We start from the raw sequence: 13,251 nt of genomic DNA, 5'->3' as shown, positions 1-13,251 counted from the left end.
ATTAATAATTACCCTAATGAGTGCAAGTGTTGGGCCCCCAGTTCTACTATCTATGGTGGTATCTCTTGTTCTGGGACCCTCTTCAGGTCAGGGCCGACCCCTCAAGTCCTAAAGGGAAACCATTGGGTGCCTGCCGGTGTGATGGGGGGAGTCACGACCCTTGATCCCTTCCTTAACCCTTTCCCCTCCTCCGAACCCCCCCTTAACCCTTTTCTCTCTGTTTCCCCGCAGGCATCCCTCCCCCGTCTTTCGTCGGAGCCCGCAGCGGGGGAGGGGCGCCTCCACCGCCGCCCAGGGAAGCCGGTACCTGGGCCTCTGCGCCTCGCCCCGCGGCCGGGCCCATGGCACTGTGAGCCGGCGAGGGAGCCCCGCTCGGCGCGGGGGGCGCCCGGCCCCCTCCCCGCCCCATGCGCCCGCGGCTCTGAAGCCTGAGCGGGGCCGGGGGCCGGGCGGGGCCGGGGCCGCCGGAGGCATGGCGGCCGGGAGCCCGTGGCGGCCGCCGTCGCCGCCGCCGCTGCTGCTGCTGTTGTTGCTGCTGACGCTGGCGGCGGGCGCGGGCGGCCTGGAGTTCGGCGGCGGCCCCGGGCAGTGGGCTCGCTACGCGCGCTGGGCCGGCGCGGCGAGCAGCGGCGAGCTCAGCTTCAGCCTGCGCACCAACGCCACGCGCGCGCTGCTGCTCTACCTGGACGACGGTGGCGACTGCGACTTCCTGGAGCTGCTGCTGGTGGACGGGCGCCTGCGGCTGCGCTTCACGCTCTCGTGCGCCGAGCCGGCCACGCTGCAGCTGGACACGCCGGTGGCCGACGACCGCTGGCACATGGTGCTGCTGACCCGCGACGCGCGCCGCACGGCGCTGGCGGTGGACGGCGAGGCCCGCGCCGCCGAGGTGCGCTCCAAGCGGCGTGAGATGCAGGTGGCCAGCGACCTGTTCGTGGGCGGCATCCCGCCCGACGTGCGCCTCTCGGCGCTCACCCTCAGCACCGTCAAGTACGAGCCGCCCTTCCGCGGCCTCCTGGCCAACCTGAAGCTGGGCGAGCGGCCTCCCGCGCTCCTGGGCAGCCAGGGCCTGCGCGGCGCCGCCGCGGACCCACTGTGCGCGCCTGCGCGCAACCCCTGTGCCAATGGCGGTCTCTGCACGGTGCTGGCCCCCGGCGAGGTGGGCTGCGACTGCAGCCACACGGGCTTCGGCGGCAAGTTCTGCAGCGAAGGTGAGCAGGGGGGTGGCTGCTGCTGGGCGCCGGGGGGGAGGGGGTTGTGGGGGGGTGCCCGGGAGCGAGGGGCCGCCTGCGCGCGTGTCCTGGGGTCGCGCGGCCTGGGGGGGCGCCTGCGGCCGGCGGGCGCGAGGGCGTGTGAGAGTGTGTACCTGCACGCGAGGGTCGTGAGGCGTGCCCTTGTGAGCGGCGGTGAGGACACCTGTCCCAAGGAGAGGGAGCGTGTGGCTAGCCAGTGACCCGTGTGGGCGTGGCCAGTGCGGGCCCTGGGGCCACCTGTGGGTAGGGCTGTGTGGTCTGGTCCTGTAAGGGGCTGGCGAGAGGATGAGGGTCCGGCCCTTGGGGGGCCTGTGGGGCGGGTGGGTGAGGGAGCGTGTGCTCTTGATCTGTGTGGGCGGGGTCTTGTGCGCGGGGACTGCGGGGGGACTTAAGGTCTGGGGCCTGGGGCGGAGTCCTGAACTAGGCCCGTGTGGCCCGCGAGGCTAGGCGGGGTGCCGGGCCCGGAGGGTGAGAGGCCGGCCTGAGGCGGGGCGGGGCGTGAAGGGCGGTGGGTGGGGCCTGTGTGGGCGGGGCCTGTGAGGCGGGGGCGCGGCGGGCCCTGGCGCTCTCGGCAGGTGCTCCCGGCAGAAGCCTGTGAGTGTTTGCGAGTGAAGATCTGGGAGCGCGGCGGGTGAGGCCGGGGCGGGACCGGAGGATGAGGGCCTGGGAGTGGGGAGAAGGGAACGCCGGCGCTGCGGCGGCAGGTGAGGGAGAGTGGGGATGGCGAGGTTGTGACTGGAAAGGGAGCTTTGGGGAGGGAGAGCTTTCACCAGCGCCCCAGCTGCGAGAGGCGGAGCTGAGTGATGTGAGGGGCCAGGGACTCTGCGGGCTGTGGTTCAGGAGGATGGGGAAAGGGGGACTGGAAGGCATCTGTGGTACTTTGGCTGGCGAGGGCGTGGGGGAGACGGTCCCCATCAGTTTGCGGGCGGGGGTGGCCGTGTCTTTCGGCCCTGGTCGGTGGCCGCAGGCATGCTTTCCCCAGCCGCAGACCCCTAGAAGCTGTGGGCCACCTAGCAGCTGTGTGTGTCTGATCCCCTCCCCGCCCCTCCACCCCTGCCCAGCCGTAGAGTCTTTTGGGGAGCGTGTGCGGGTGCATGTGTGTGCCCACAAACTGGTGCGGCTCTGGGACTGCTCTGGGGGTGGGTGTGCTCCTGGCTGCGGGCCTGTGGACAGCCACCCCAGGAGCTGAGTCTGCAGGTGTGGCCCTGGGTTTGGGATGCACTGTATTTTGACTGTGTGTCTGTGGCTGTGGTAGAGGGATCCATGAGGAAAGCGTCTGGATTGCTTTTGTGGGGTTATTTGTACCAAGTGGCGGGATGTATCTTCAGGAACTGTGTGTATGAAGTCACCTGACACCTTCTCACCTTTTCTCCCAGGAGTTCCGGTGCTCCCTAAACTGTGATCGTGTGTGTCTGTGTGTGTTTGCCAGCACGCAGAGGCTGCGAGTCTGGCAGTGTGTATATTCCGTGCAGATGGTCTGCTTGACTAGTAGTGTTTACAGATAGGAGTCCAGTGCCTAGGAGAGTGAATAGTAGACACGCGTAAGGCGTGTGCTCAGGCGTAGATACCCGTGTGCGTGTGTTTTAATGCAAGACCTCAGAGACACTGGAACTCCGTAAGGAATCTTTCTTTCCATGACTTTGGATTTGATTCTCTGGTCTCTATGACCTTTCCCTTCCGAGCCTTTTTAAGAAAAACAGGACGGTGGCATCTGGGTGGCTCTGTCGGTTGAGTGTCTGAGTCTTCATCTCGGCTCAGGTCATGATCCCAGAGTTTTGGGATCGAGCCCAGCCTCGGGCTCCATGCTGAGCGTGGAGCCTCCTGAAGATTCTCTCTCCCCGCCCCTCTCTGCCCTCCCTCTCTCTCCCAAATAAATAAATAGATAAATAAAAAGAAAATGGGATGAACCACCCCTCCAACTTGATGGAAGGGGAATTTGAGTTAGAGAGAGGTTACAGTAGCCCGTCTCACGGGCAGAACTGGGCCCGAGAGTATGAAAAATGCAGCCAGAGGCACACTGGTCAGTCAGAGCCCTTGTGTCCATTCCCTGAAGGGATTTATTGGCCAGAGGCTCCTAGTGAGTCACACAAGGTGTGTGCTTCTGAATATGGGCTGTGCAGGTGTGTGGCAGAGATGTGTTGGCGTCCGTGCGTGTGGGAGGGACAGGTGTGTGTATCACGGGGGCGTGTTGGATGTGTTTGGGGTGAATGTTCGCGTTAGCTGTGTTGGAGCTGGGAGATGGCTGTGTATCTGACCCATTGTGTGTGTGTGTGTGTGTGTGTGTGTGTGTGCGCGCGCGCGCGCGCGCGCATGGGGTAGCTGTTGTGGTTTGTGATGGTGGTGGTGCTTTGTCTGTATTCCTTGCACCTAATATAGTGCCAGGCACTTAGTGGGTGTTTGATAAAAATTTGTGGAATGAATTAAGAGACATTAATAAGCATTTGAGAGAATCAAGTCTTGGGTGAGGCTGTATGTGTATATGAAAATCTGTCCGCCGATATTTTCAGATATATGTTGGGGGTTGGCACGGGGTTGTACGCACTGATTGTGTCTGGAGATGACAGGTCCAGTGACAGCCCTACTGATTGGCCTTCCTCTCCCCACCCTGTGACCTCATTCCCTCTCCTTACATTTGTTCCTATTTCCTGGGCAGCTTTTGCGATATCCTGTGCTCATTAGACTTCTTCTAGAACATTCTCATCCAGCCGGGATGAGAATTCCACCTCATTTCCCATTCCAGGAAAGGAATGCACTCCCACCCCTGGGTATTGGGGTTGAGGACGAAGGCTTTGAGGGGAATATCTCCTCATCTCTGAGATAGATCTCAGGGCCAGGGTCCCCATGTTTCCCCAGAAGTTCCAGTTATTTCATTATTAAAAAATTTTTTAAATGTTTATTTATTTATGAGAGAGACGGAGACAGAGCACGAGCAGGAGAGGGGCAGAGAGAGAGGGAGACACAGAATCTGAAGCAGGCTCCAGGCTCTGAGCTTTCAGCACAGAGCCTGATGCAGGGCTCGAACCCATGACCTGCGAGATCATGACCTGAATTGAAGTTGGACGCGTAATCGACTGAGCCACCCAGGTGACCTCCAGTCATTTCATCATTATCTGCTTTGAGTGATTCTCAACTTTTTTGAGATTGTAGGCGTTTTTAAAAAAAGTTTATTTATTTTGAGAGAGAGAGAGAGAGAGAACATGTGCGTGCATGCAGGGGGTGGGGCAAAGAGAGAGGAGAAACAGAATCCCAAGTAGGGTCTGTGCTGTCAGTGCAGAGCCTGATGTGGGGCTCGAACCCACGAACCGTGAGATCATAACCTGGGCCGAAACCAAGAGTCTGATGCTTAACTGACTGAGCCACCCAGGCCCCCCAAGATTGTGGGCATTTTTAAAGGTCAGTCATTCGCAGTACCCTTTCCAAATAGTAGTTATTTTTGTATCCGTTTGCTGTGAGAATAGATGGCTCAAAGCTACTATGAATTCAGGAAAGCTTTTAGATGACTTTGATGTTATGTTTGCCATTGTGGTTAATCAAATATACCTTAGAAAATTTTTTTTGGCTTTATATGCAAGACATATCAACCTGCCTTCAGTACTTGGTGTGCATATGGATCTGTGGGTCCTTTGGAATCTCCCGCTGCCTTCCTGGGTCTGGGCTTACCCATTGACTGAGAACTTCCCTGTTAGGATATCTGTTGTTTTTTTTTTTTTTTTTTTTTTATAGTTTATTTATTTCTTTTTGAGAGAGACAGAGACAGTGTGAGCAGAGCAGAGGAGGGGCAGAGAGAGAGAGAGAGAGAGGGAGAGAGAGAATCCCCAGCAGGCTTGCACTGTCAGCACAGAGCCCTCGGCGGGGCTTGAGCTCACAAAAGCAAGATCTTGACCTGAGCCGAAACCAAGAGTCAGACGCTTAACCGACTGAGCCACCCAGGAGCCCCTCATGTGCGTGTTTCCTAAGTTTGTTGGTGATTCAATTCAACAAGTAGTTATTTATTTTTTTAAATTTTTTTTTCAACGTTTTTATTTATTTTTGGGACAGAGAGAGACAGAGCATGAACGGGGGAGGGGCCGAGAGAGAGGGGGACACAGAATCGGAAGCAGGCTCCAGGCTCAACAAGTAGTTATTGAGGCCTCCTTCGTGACGGGCCATGTATTGGGGGCTGAAGGGGAGCCAGAAATGAATAAGACACTGCTCTGGGAGTTGACTGTTTAATTGGGGAAACAGATTAAAAAAAAAAAAAAAAAAAAACAGTCCAGTCTGTGGTTAAGAGCCCAGATTCTGCAGCCAGACTGCCTGGGCAGTGACCTTGGACTTCAGCTCTCTCCACCCTGGTTTCCTTTTCTGGAAAATGGGGGTAATAACAGTACCTACCTTACAGAGTTGTTATGGGAAGTGAATCAGCTAATTCACGTAAAATGCTTAGAATAGCGTCTGGCTCATAGAAGATGCTCAATAAACAACGGCAAAAGAACAACACAAAATTGTGTGGTACGTGCCCAAAGAGATGCAGCTAGGCAGTGCAGCTTAGTGATTCAACCCCAGACTCCTGAGGCTCAGAAGGGGGTTTAAATCTGACTTCTGCCCTCACTGGGCCCGTGACAGCAGGTGGGTGCCTCACGTGTGGACTAATTTGTCCTTGTGTGTAAGTGGGGCTAAGTGTGCTTGTCTCACAGGTCTGTTGTAGAAGTTAAAGGAATACCTGATACACGACTGGAATGTACTACTATCACAAGCAGAGTGCCCTTGGGGTTTTTAGGAAGGGGATAGTTTACAAGTCGGAGGGTGGTGATCAGTAATAAGACGCGTGCTATTGAAGACTGACCTTGAACACGGATGAAGAAGGTTGGGTTGAGGAGGCCCCCATGTGCAGGCCCTGGCAAGAACTAAGGCGTGGAAGGGAGGGATGTGTACATCACGGCCATTGAGGGGCGCCAAGAATATAAGGCAAATAGTGGAGTCGAAAGCAGGGGGATCAGGGGCACCTGGGTGGCTCAGGTGGTTAAGCGTCCGACTCTTGATTTCAGCTGAGCTCATGATCTCACGGTTCGTGAGTTCGAGCCTGCATCTGACTGTCAGTGCAGAGCCTTCTTGGGATTCTCTCTCTCCCCTCTCTGCCCCTCCCCCGTTGCCCTCTCTCTCAAAATAAATAAATAAGCTTTAAATAAAATAACATAAAATAAATAACATAAAATAAAATAAATAACATAAAATAAAGCGGGAGAAGTAGGTTGAAGCCAGGTCTTGGAGTTTTGACTTAAATCATTCAACCAACATTTACTGAAGGCTGTGTACGGGGAATCGGCAAATGAAGCCACAAAAGAATTTTGAGCGGATAGAGGAATCGGCAGAGCTCTATATCAGAAGCTGGGAGTGTGGTGTAGAAGGATTTTGGGGGGCAGGGTTAGGCAGTGGAGAAATTGGTCGGGAGATAGAAAAAGATAGTTGGGAGAGACTTGGGTGGTCGAAAGAGATCTTGAGGCCCTGGATCTAGCTTGTCTTGGGGAGTGGCGAGGGAGGGTGGCGGGACTTGGGAGCTGTCGCTGGAATCTTTAGGACTCTGCTTCCTGCGGGGCAGGGAGGAGTCAGAGGTGATGAGGTTTCAGGTTTGCTGCGGTGGAAGGAGGTAGAGGGGTGAAAGGAAAGGGGAAGCCGGGGGGCGGGGAGCAGTGTTGGGCCACAGATCATGCACGTGTTGAGCTGCGTTGCCCCTCAGTGTTCTTAGACGGAGGCATCCAGGCTGCCGGAAATGTGGAGACCAGAGCTTTGAGCCGGAGGCAGGGCTGCGGAGGGAGACCCTGGCACCACGGGTGTGTGTGGAGAGAGAGAGAGAGTATTTGAAGCTCTGGAATCAGAGGAGGTGGCCAAGGAGAAGGTGACGAGACTTCAGAGGAGCCCACAGTTGGGAGGTGGAGGGAGAGGAGTGGCCGCAGACACAGCCAAGGAGCAGTTGCAACAAAAAGAGACCGAATCACACAGTCAAGGGGGCAGAGCCTGGGGCCTCACAGCTGGTGAGCATTTGCTAGGTGTCTGGAATGCCTTAGGTCATTTTCACTCCTCGTGGCCGTGGCCGCAGCCTGCATCTGAATACTGCTGCCCCCCACCTTTGTCCATTCTGCCTCCAAAGACTCAGGCAGCGGGTGAGCTGTGTCCGTGAATTACTTGCCTTTGGTTTATTGGGGTATTTAGCGACCGTGTTTCATCAGAAACCAGCAACCCCCCAAATTCTTCAGGTCACAGCTCCTCCCGTAAGCCAGGATGTGATGAGGGCATTACTGTATTTGTCAGCCAGCTGTCCCCGCACTGAGAAATCGATCGGTTACATGTCAGTCTCCCGGAGCCCTGGGGGAGGAACTCACCCTGGGAAGTGGAGCGTTATCCCACTTAAAATACACAACTCAGGGCGCCTGGGTGGCGCAGTCGGTTAAGCGTCCGACTTCAGCCAGGTCACGATCTCGCGGTCCATGAGTTCGAGCCCCACGTCGGGCTCTGGGCTGATGGCTCAGAGCCTGGAGCCTATTTCCGATTCTGTGTCTCCCTCTCTCTCTGCCCCTCCCCTGTTCATGCTCTGTCTCTCTCTGTCCCAAAAATAAATAAACGTTGAAAAAAAAAAATTAAAAAAAAAAATACACAACTCACCAACAGTGAAAGAGCATCCCGGATGGAAATCTTTCGGAGATATACGTTGCACACCCCTCTGCCTCACTAAGCATAATATTTGGAGAGTGATTTCACCTTTTCCGGATGACTCAGGGTGTCGTGATTCCCCTCAGGTGTTGCATCGCACTGTCACACAGTGGTTCGTTCCTTCGTTGAGGTTTGTCCCTGCCTGAAATGATGCCTGGCTGCTGTACTTTGGATTTCTTATATTAGCTCTTGCTGATTTTTCCACCTCCGCCCTTACGAGGAGTTGTCAAGGAGCAGCCCACAACCATCTCTCTTTCCCTCTCTCTCTCTGTCTCTTTCTCTCTCTCTCCTCTCTGTCTCCCCGTTTGCGAACTTGGAAAATCAGCATTCCCAAGCGTGTTAGGCTTGTGTGTCGCCACCAGTAAGTGGATTCTGGGTAAGGTCCGAGAGGCTCTCCTGTGCGAAAATAACAGTCTTTCAGGCATCACTGTTGAGGATGTTCGTTTCGGCCGCTCAGAACTTTTTCTTTTCTTGTGTTCCAGTCCTCATCACTGTCTTTGATTATGAACCTGCTGGGATCTCGAGTTCGTGTTAGGCAATACCACGCATGCCCTCTGGTGGGGCGGGTAAGCCCCCTGTGTGTGAAAGGGGACTACTTGAGGTCACGTGATGTGGGATCACCTCTGATACCCAGGGTCCTGACAGTTTCTGCTGTAGAGACGGCTCCAGGCTCGAGAGAGTAGTGCAGGGAGTGACTGGCGTAAGAGCCCAGAGAGAAGACATGTACTCACAAGGAAAGCCTCCAATGGCAGAGTGGCTAAGAGCGAGGGCTGCCCCGGGGGTTGAATCCGGCTTTGCTACTTGCTGTGTGTGTCAGCTTGGACCATTTACTTAATCACATTGTTCTTCAATGTCCTACTCTGTACAATGGAGGCTATAATGTTGCTGTAAGGACTAAATGAGTTACACGGAAATCCTTTACAACGCGCCAGGCACTATTCTAAATGATCGATAAGTGTTACCGTGATTATTAACCCTGGTGGTCAGAGAAGGCTGCAAGGAGGAGGCGGGACTTGAAGGCGGACTGAGTGAGGTTTGTGGAGGTGGAAAGGATAGGGCAAGGGCTTTCTCTCCAGGTGAACAGCCTGAATGAGGAGTCTAGGAGATGAGTCGTGGGGCAGGGTGGGTCGGGGCGGATGAGGAGACCAGGACTGCTGTGCTTCGAGGGAGTTAAGATCAGAAACTGTAGATTAAAGTCGGCATCTAGAAAGTCTTGACTTCCAGCCAAGGATGTGGCCCATTGGAAGTATTTGTTTTTTAATTTTCTTTAACCTTTATTTATTTTTGAAAGACAGAGAGACAGAGCATGAGTGGGGGAGGAACAGAGAAAGAGGGAAACAGAGAATCCGAAACAGGCTCCAGGCTCCGAGCTGTCAGCACAGAGCCCGACGCAGGGCTCGAACCCACGAACTGTAAGATCATGACCTGAGCTGGAGTCGGATGTTCAACCAGCTGAGCCACCCAGGCGCCCCTTGCCCCCCTTTGGCAGTATGAAAGCCAGACAGATGTGGGTTCAGATTTTGGGTCTGTTCCTCACCAGCAGTGTGCCTCCTGGGCAAGTTTCTTCCACCTTCTAAGCCTCAGTTTCCCCAATCTCTACAAGAGTAGAAACAGTGTGCCCTGCTGAGGTGGCGACGGTGAGGAAGTGAAACAATGCGTGGAAAGAGCCAGGAACACTTGAAGTACTCGGTATGTGAGAAGTGTTTTTGGTTATTCATTCAACAAACATAGGCATGCCTTTTTCTGAGCCAGGAACTGTGCACACAGCTGGAGGTAGAGATGAATGAGACGTTGTCCTTGCTCTTGGATGTTACACAGTCCAGTCAGGAAGCAGACGTGGAAACGCGGTCGCAAAGGAGATACAATAAGTGAAATGATAACACAATGTGCATATTGAAAGCTGGCATAAAGGCGGGGTGGCCAGGGGCGCCTGGGGGGCTCAATCGGTTAAGCATCTGACTCTCGGTTTTGGCTCAGGTCGTGATCTCACGGTTCATGTGTTGGAGCCCCACATCCCGCTCCCCGCCCCCCGCCCTCCCCAGAGCAGAGCCTGCTTGGAATTCTCTTTCTCCTCTCCGCCCCTCCCCCCCACCTCCCACTCCCCCTCTGTGTGTGCTCTCTCTCTCTCTCTCAACGTAAATCAACTTAAAAAATTTTTTAAAAGGGGCGCCTGGGTGGCTCAGTCGGTTAAGCATCCAACTTCAGCTCAGGTCATGATCTTGGGGTTTGTGGGTTCAAGCCCCACCTCGGGCTCTCTGCTGTCAGCATGGAGCTGGCTTTAGATTCTCTGCCCCTCTCTCTGCCCCTCCTCCGCTCACACACTCTTCCTCTCTCTCTGTCTCAAAAATGAACATTTAAAAAAATTAAGAAGAGGGTGGGAAAAAAAAAAAAAGAGGTGTGGCTAGCCTTGACTGGGAGGTCAGTCGGGACCAGAAACAGAGGTGTAACTGACCTGGTCTTAGAACAAGAGTTGGCTTTCTCAGGCAGCTGAGGGTGACAGGAGTGGGGATAGAGAACGGCGTTTCAAGCCGAGGGAACAGTATGTGCAGAAATGTGGCACATTAGGGAAATGGACAGCCGTGGGTGGGGCTGGAGCCCGGACTGCTGCAGGAAAGGAGGTGGGAGGGAGGCATGGCCCAACTTTGCATGTACTTTCCTGAGAAGACTGGGCTGTTTCCTGGAGGCATTAGGAAGCCTTGGAGGTTTTTTTATTTTTTATGTTTTTTAATGTTTATTTATTTTTGAGAGGGGGTGGAGAGAGAGAGAGAGAGAGAGAGAGAGAAACACCAACGGGAGAGGGGCAGAGAGAGGGGGAGACACAGACTCGGAAGCAGGCTCCAGGCTCTGAGCTGTCAGCACAGAGCCTGACGCGGGGGTCGCACTCACAAGCGGTGAGATCACGACCTGAGCCGAAGTCAGACACTTCACTGACTGAGTCACCCAGGCGCCCCAGCCTCGGAGGGTTTTAAGCAGGGTTGTGACTTGGTTGGACCACTGTGGTTTGCGGACTATGAATTGTAGGGGAAAAGACTGGCTGTAGGGGGAGATCATTTAAGAGGCTTGTTAATGTTCCGAGGGGAGGCTCTGAGGGGGGGTCTGGACTTGGGGGTGTGAGGGGATGGAGGGATGAAAAATACTTCTAAGGTTTTATTTATTTATTTTTTTTATTTTTTTTAACGTTTATTTATTTTTGAGACAGAGAGAGACAGAGCATGAACAGGGGAGGGGCAGAGAGAGAGGGAGACACAGAATCCGAAACAGGCTCCAAGCTGTCAGCACAGAGCCCGACGCGGGGCTCGAACTCACGAACTGTGAGATCATGACCTGAGCTGAAGTCGGACGCTTAACCAACCGAGCCACCCAGGCGCCCCTTCTAAGGTTTTAGAAGGTGGAAGTGACAGGACCGGGCGATTGGTATGACAAAAGGGCAAGGCTGATTTCTGGGTGCCTACCTTGATCAGGGAGACCAACCAGGGGGAGGCTCCGTTGCAGGAAACCAGGGGTGAAGGGTGAGGGCGTGGGCTATGATGACCTAGGAGCGCAGCGATCAAAGCCAAAGGTGATTTTGTGCTGCGGGGCGTGCTTCCCTTTCTGCCCACAGGAGTAGGTACTACACCAACCCCCTGAGATCGCTGTGGGGCTGATGTGTGAGATGCATGTTGAGGGTCATGGGCACTTGGGCACTTAGCTAACTAACGGCGTCTCGAGCCTGGCAGAGCGGGGGGGGGGCACATGCTGGGTGCTCAAGGAGTGTTGGCTGAAGGCAGTGCCTTTGCCAGGTATAGGGGAATGGGCACTTTGTGGCGGGGGTGGAGACAGGCGTGGCTTTGGCGCTTGGAGGTCGGGGAGCTGTCTGAGTCACCTCTGAGCCGACAGATGGGGACGCCGATCTGGCATCCAGGGAAGAGGCCCAATCTGCAAACACAGGTTTGGGAGTCCTTAAGCCACGGACGCGAGCTCTGGCCAAGGAGGGCAGGGGGCAGGGAGGAGCATGGAGGGCGCAGGACTGAGCCTGGAGGGGTCCGTGATGGCAGGCAAGGGACACAGGTGAATCAGCAGAGCAGGAGAGGTCAACGGGTCTCTCGGAAGCCAGGAGAGGGAAGACGTGGGCGGCCAGCAGGCCAAGCTTGGTCGCCGCACCTTCCGGAGCCTGGCACGACGACCCACGTTTGCGGCAGGTGGGAATACTCTTTGCAATACCAGCCATGTTGGAGTATCTCGAAATCACCGGGCCTCCTTGTTTGTACGGGTGCCGGGGAGACACTGGCACTGAGTGACCAGGGCCTTAACCCACGGGTTCCAAGGGGATCCAGGGGCTCTCCCGGGGGCCCCTCTCTAGCCCAGCATCACCCCCTGCCATAAATGCGATGTGTTGCAGTTTATGTAAGAAAATCGTGGTATACACAGCCATTGGGGGATGCCGCTGGCAGGTAAAAAAGAAGGTCTGTGTCTGTGACCCACGTAGATACGTAAAGGCGTATGTGTGTGGGGGGGTTTAGCAGATGGAGAGAGGTGGGGCGACAGACAGAAAAAGAGAGAGCTGTGCTCATCACCGGGCATGAGTCTTTAGCCAGCGGAGGAGTGTGGGGTGCAGTGGTGGTGCACGCATCTAATATTAGGTATTAGATCACCGTGTGGGTATTGATTCTGCGTTCAGCCTGTGTGTGTATATTATGGAGGGGGTAGAAGGTCTGATAATCGACAGTGTGTGTGTGCTTCTGGAGTATGGCTAACCCCCTAAGAACGAATGAGCAAATAACACAAAATGATGCCGGAGGGAGGAGACCGTGTGCGCACGCGGGCGTGGGTGTGCACCGAACGGCTGTTGGTGTGTTTGCGTGCGTGTCTTGGGGCCTACATGCATGTGTGCATGTGTGTGTTTCCCTGCTGGGTCTGTATTTTTTTCATTAAAAAATGTTTATTTTATTATTATTATTTTTTAGTGTTTATTTATTGTTGAGAGACAGGGCATGAGCAGGGGAGGGACAGAGAGAGGGGGAGATGCAGAATCCGAAGCAGGCTCCAGGCTCCGAGCTGTCAGCACAGAGCCCGACGCGGGGCTCGAACTCAGGAACCGGGAGATCATGACCTGAGCCGAAGTCGGACGCTTAACCTGCTGAGCCACCCAGGCGCCCCCCCGCCCAGCCCGCAAAAATGTTTATTTTTAAAAGGGAGAGACAGACTGTGAGCGGGGGAGGGGCAGAGAGAGAGGGAGACACAGAATCCCAAGCAGGCTCCGGGCTCTGAGCTGTCAGCACAGAGCCCGACGCGGGGCTCGAACTCACGAACCGCGAGATCGTGAGCCGAAGTCGGAGCT

The 13,251-nt window shown here is 55.2% G+C and overlaps 1 protein-coding gene across 9 annotated transcripts in view; it reads left to right on the top strand.

Annotated features, from left to right (window-relative positions):
* Positions 1-472: 472 nt before the first annotated feature.
* The window catches only part of NRXN2 (neurexin 2), a 100,358-nt gene continuing 87,579 nt past the window's right edge, over positions 473-13,251 (top strand). For all 9 annotated transcript variants that reach the window (XM_045039507.1, XM_045039508.1, XM_045039509.1 and 6 more), the window contains exon 1: positions 473-1,208. In XM_045039507.1, coding sequence (XP_044895442.1) covers positions 473-1,208 — 736 coding nt within the window. The remainder of the gene's footprint in view (positions 1,209-13,251) is intronic.

The sequence above is a fragment of the Felis catus genome, chromosome D1 (assembly GCF_018350175.1).
Source record: "Felis catus isolate Fca126 chromosome D1, F.catus_Fca126_mat1.0, whole genome shotgun sequence".
NCBI classification, from domain to species: Eukaryota; Metazoa; Chordata; class Mammalia; order Carnivora; family Felidae; genus Felis; species Felis catus.
Note: the sequence above shows the minus strand (reverse complement) of the source record. Positions and strands in the feature narration are given on the sequence as shown.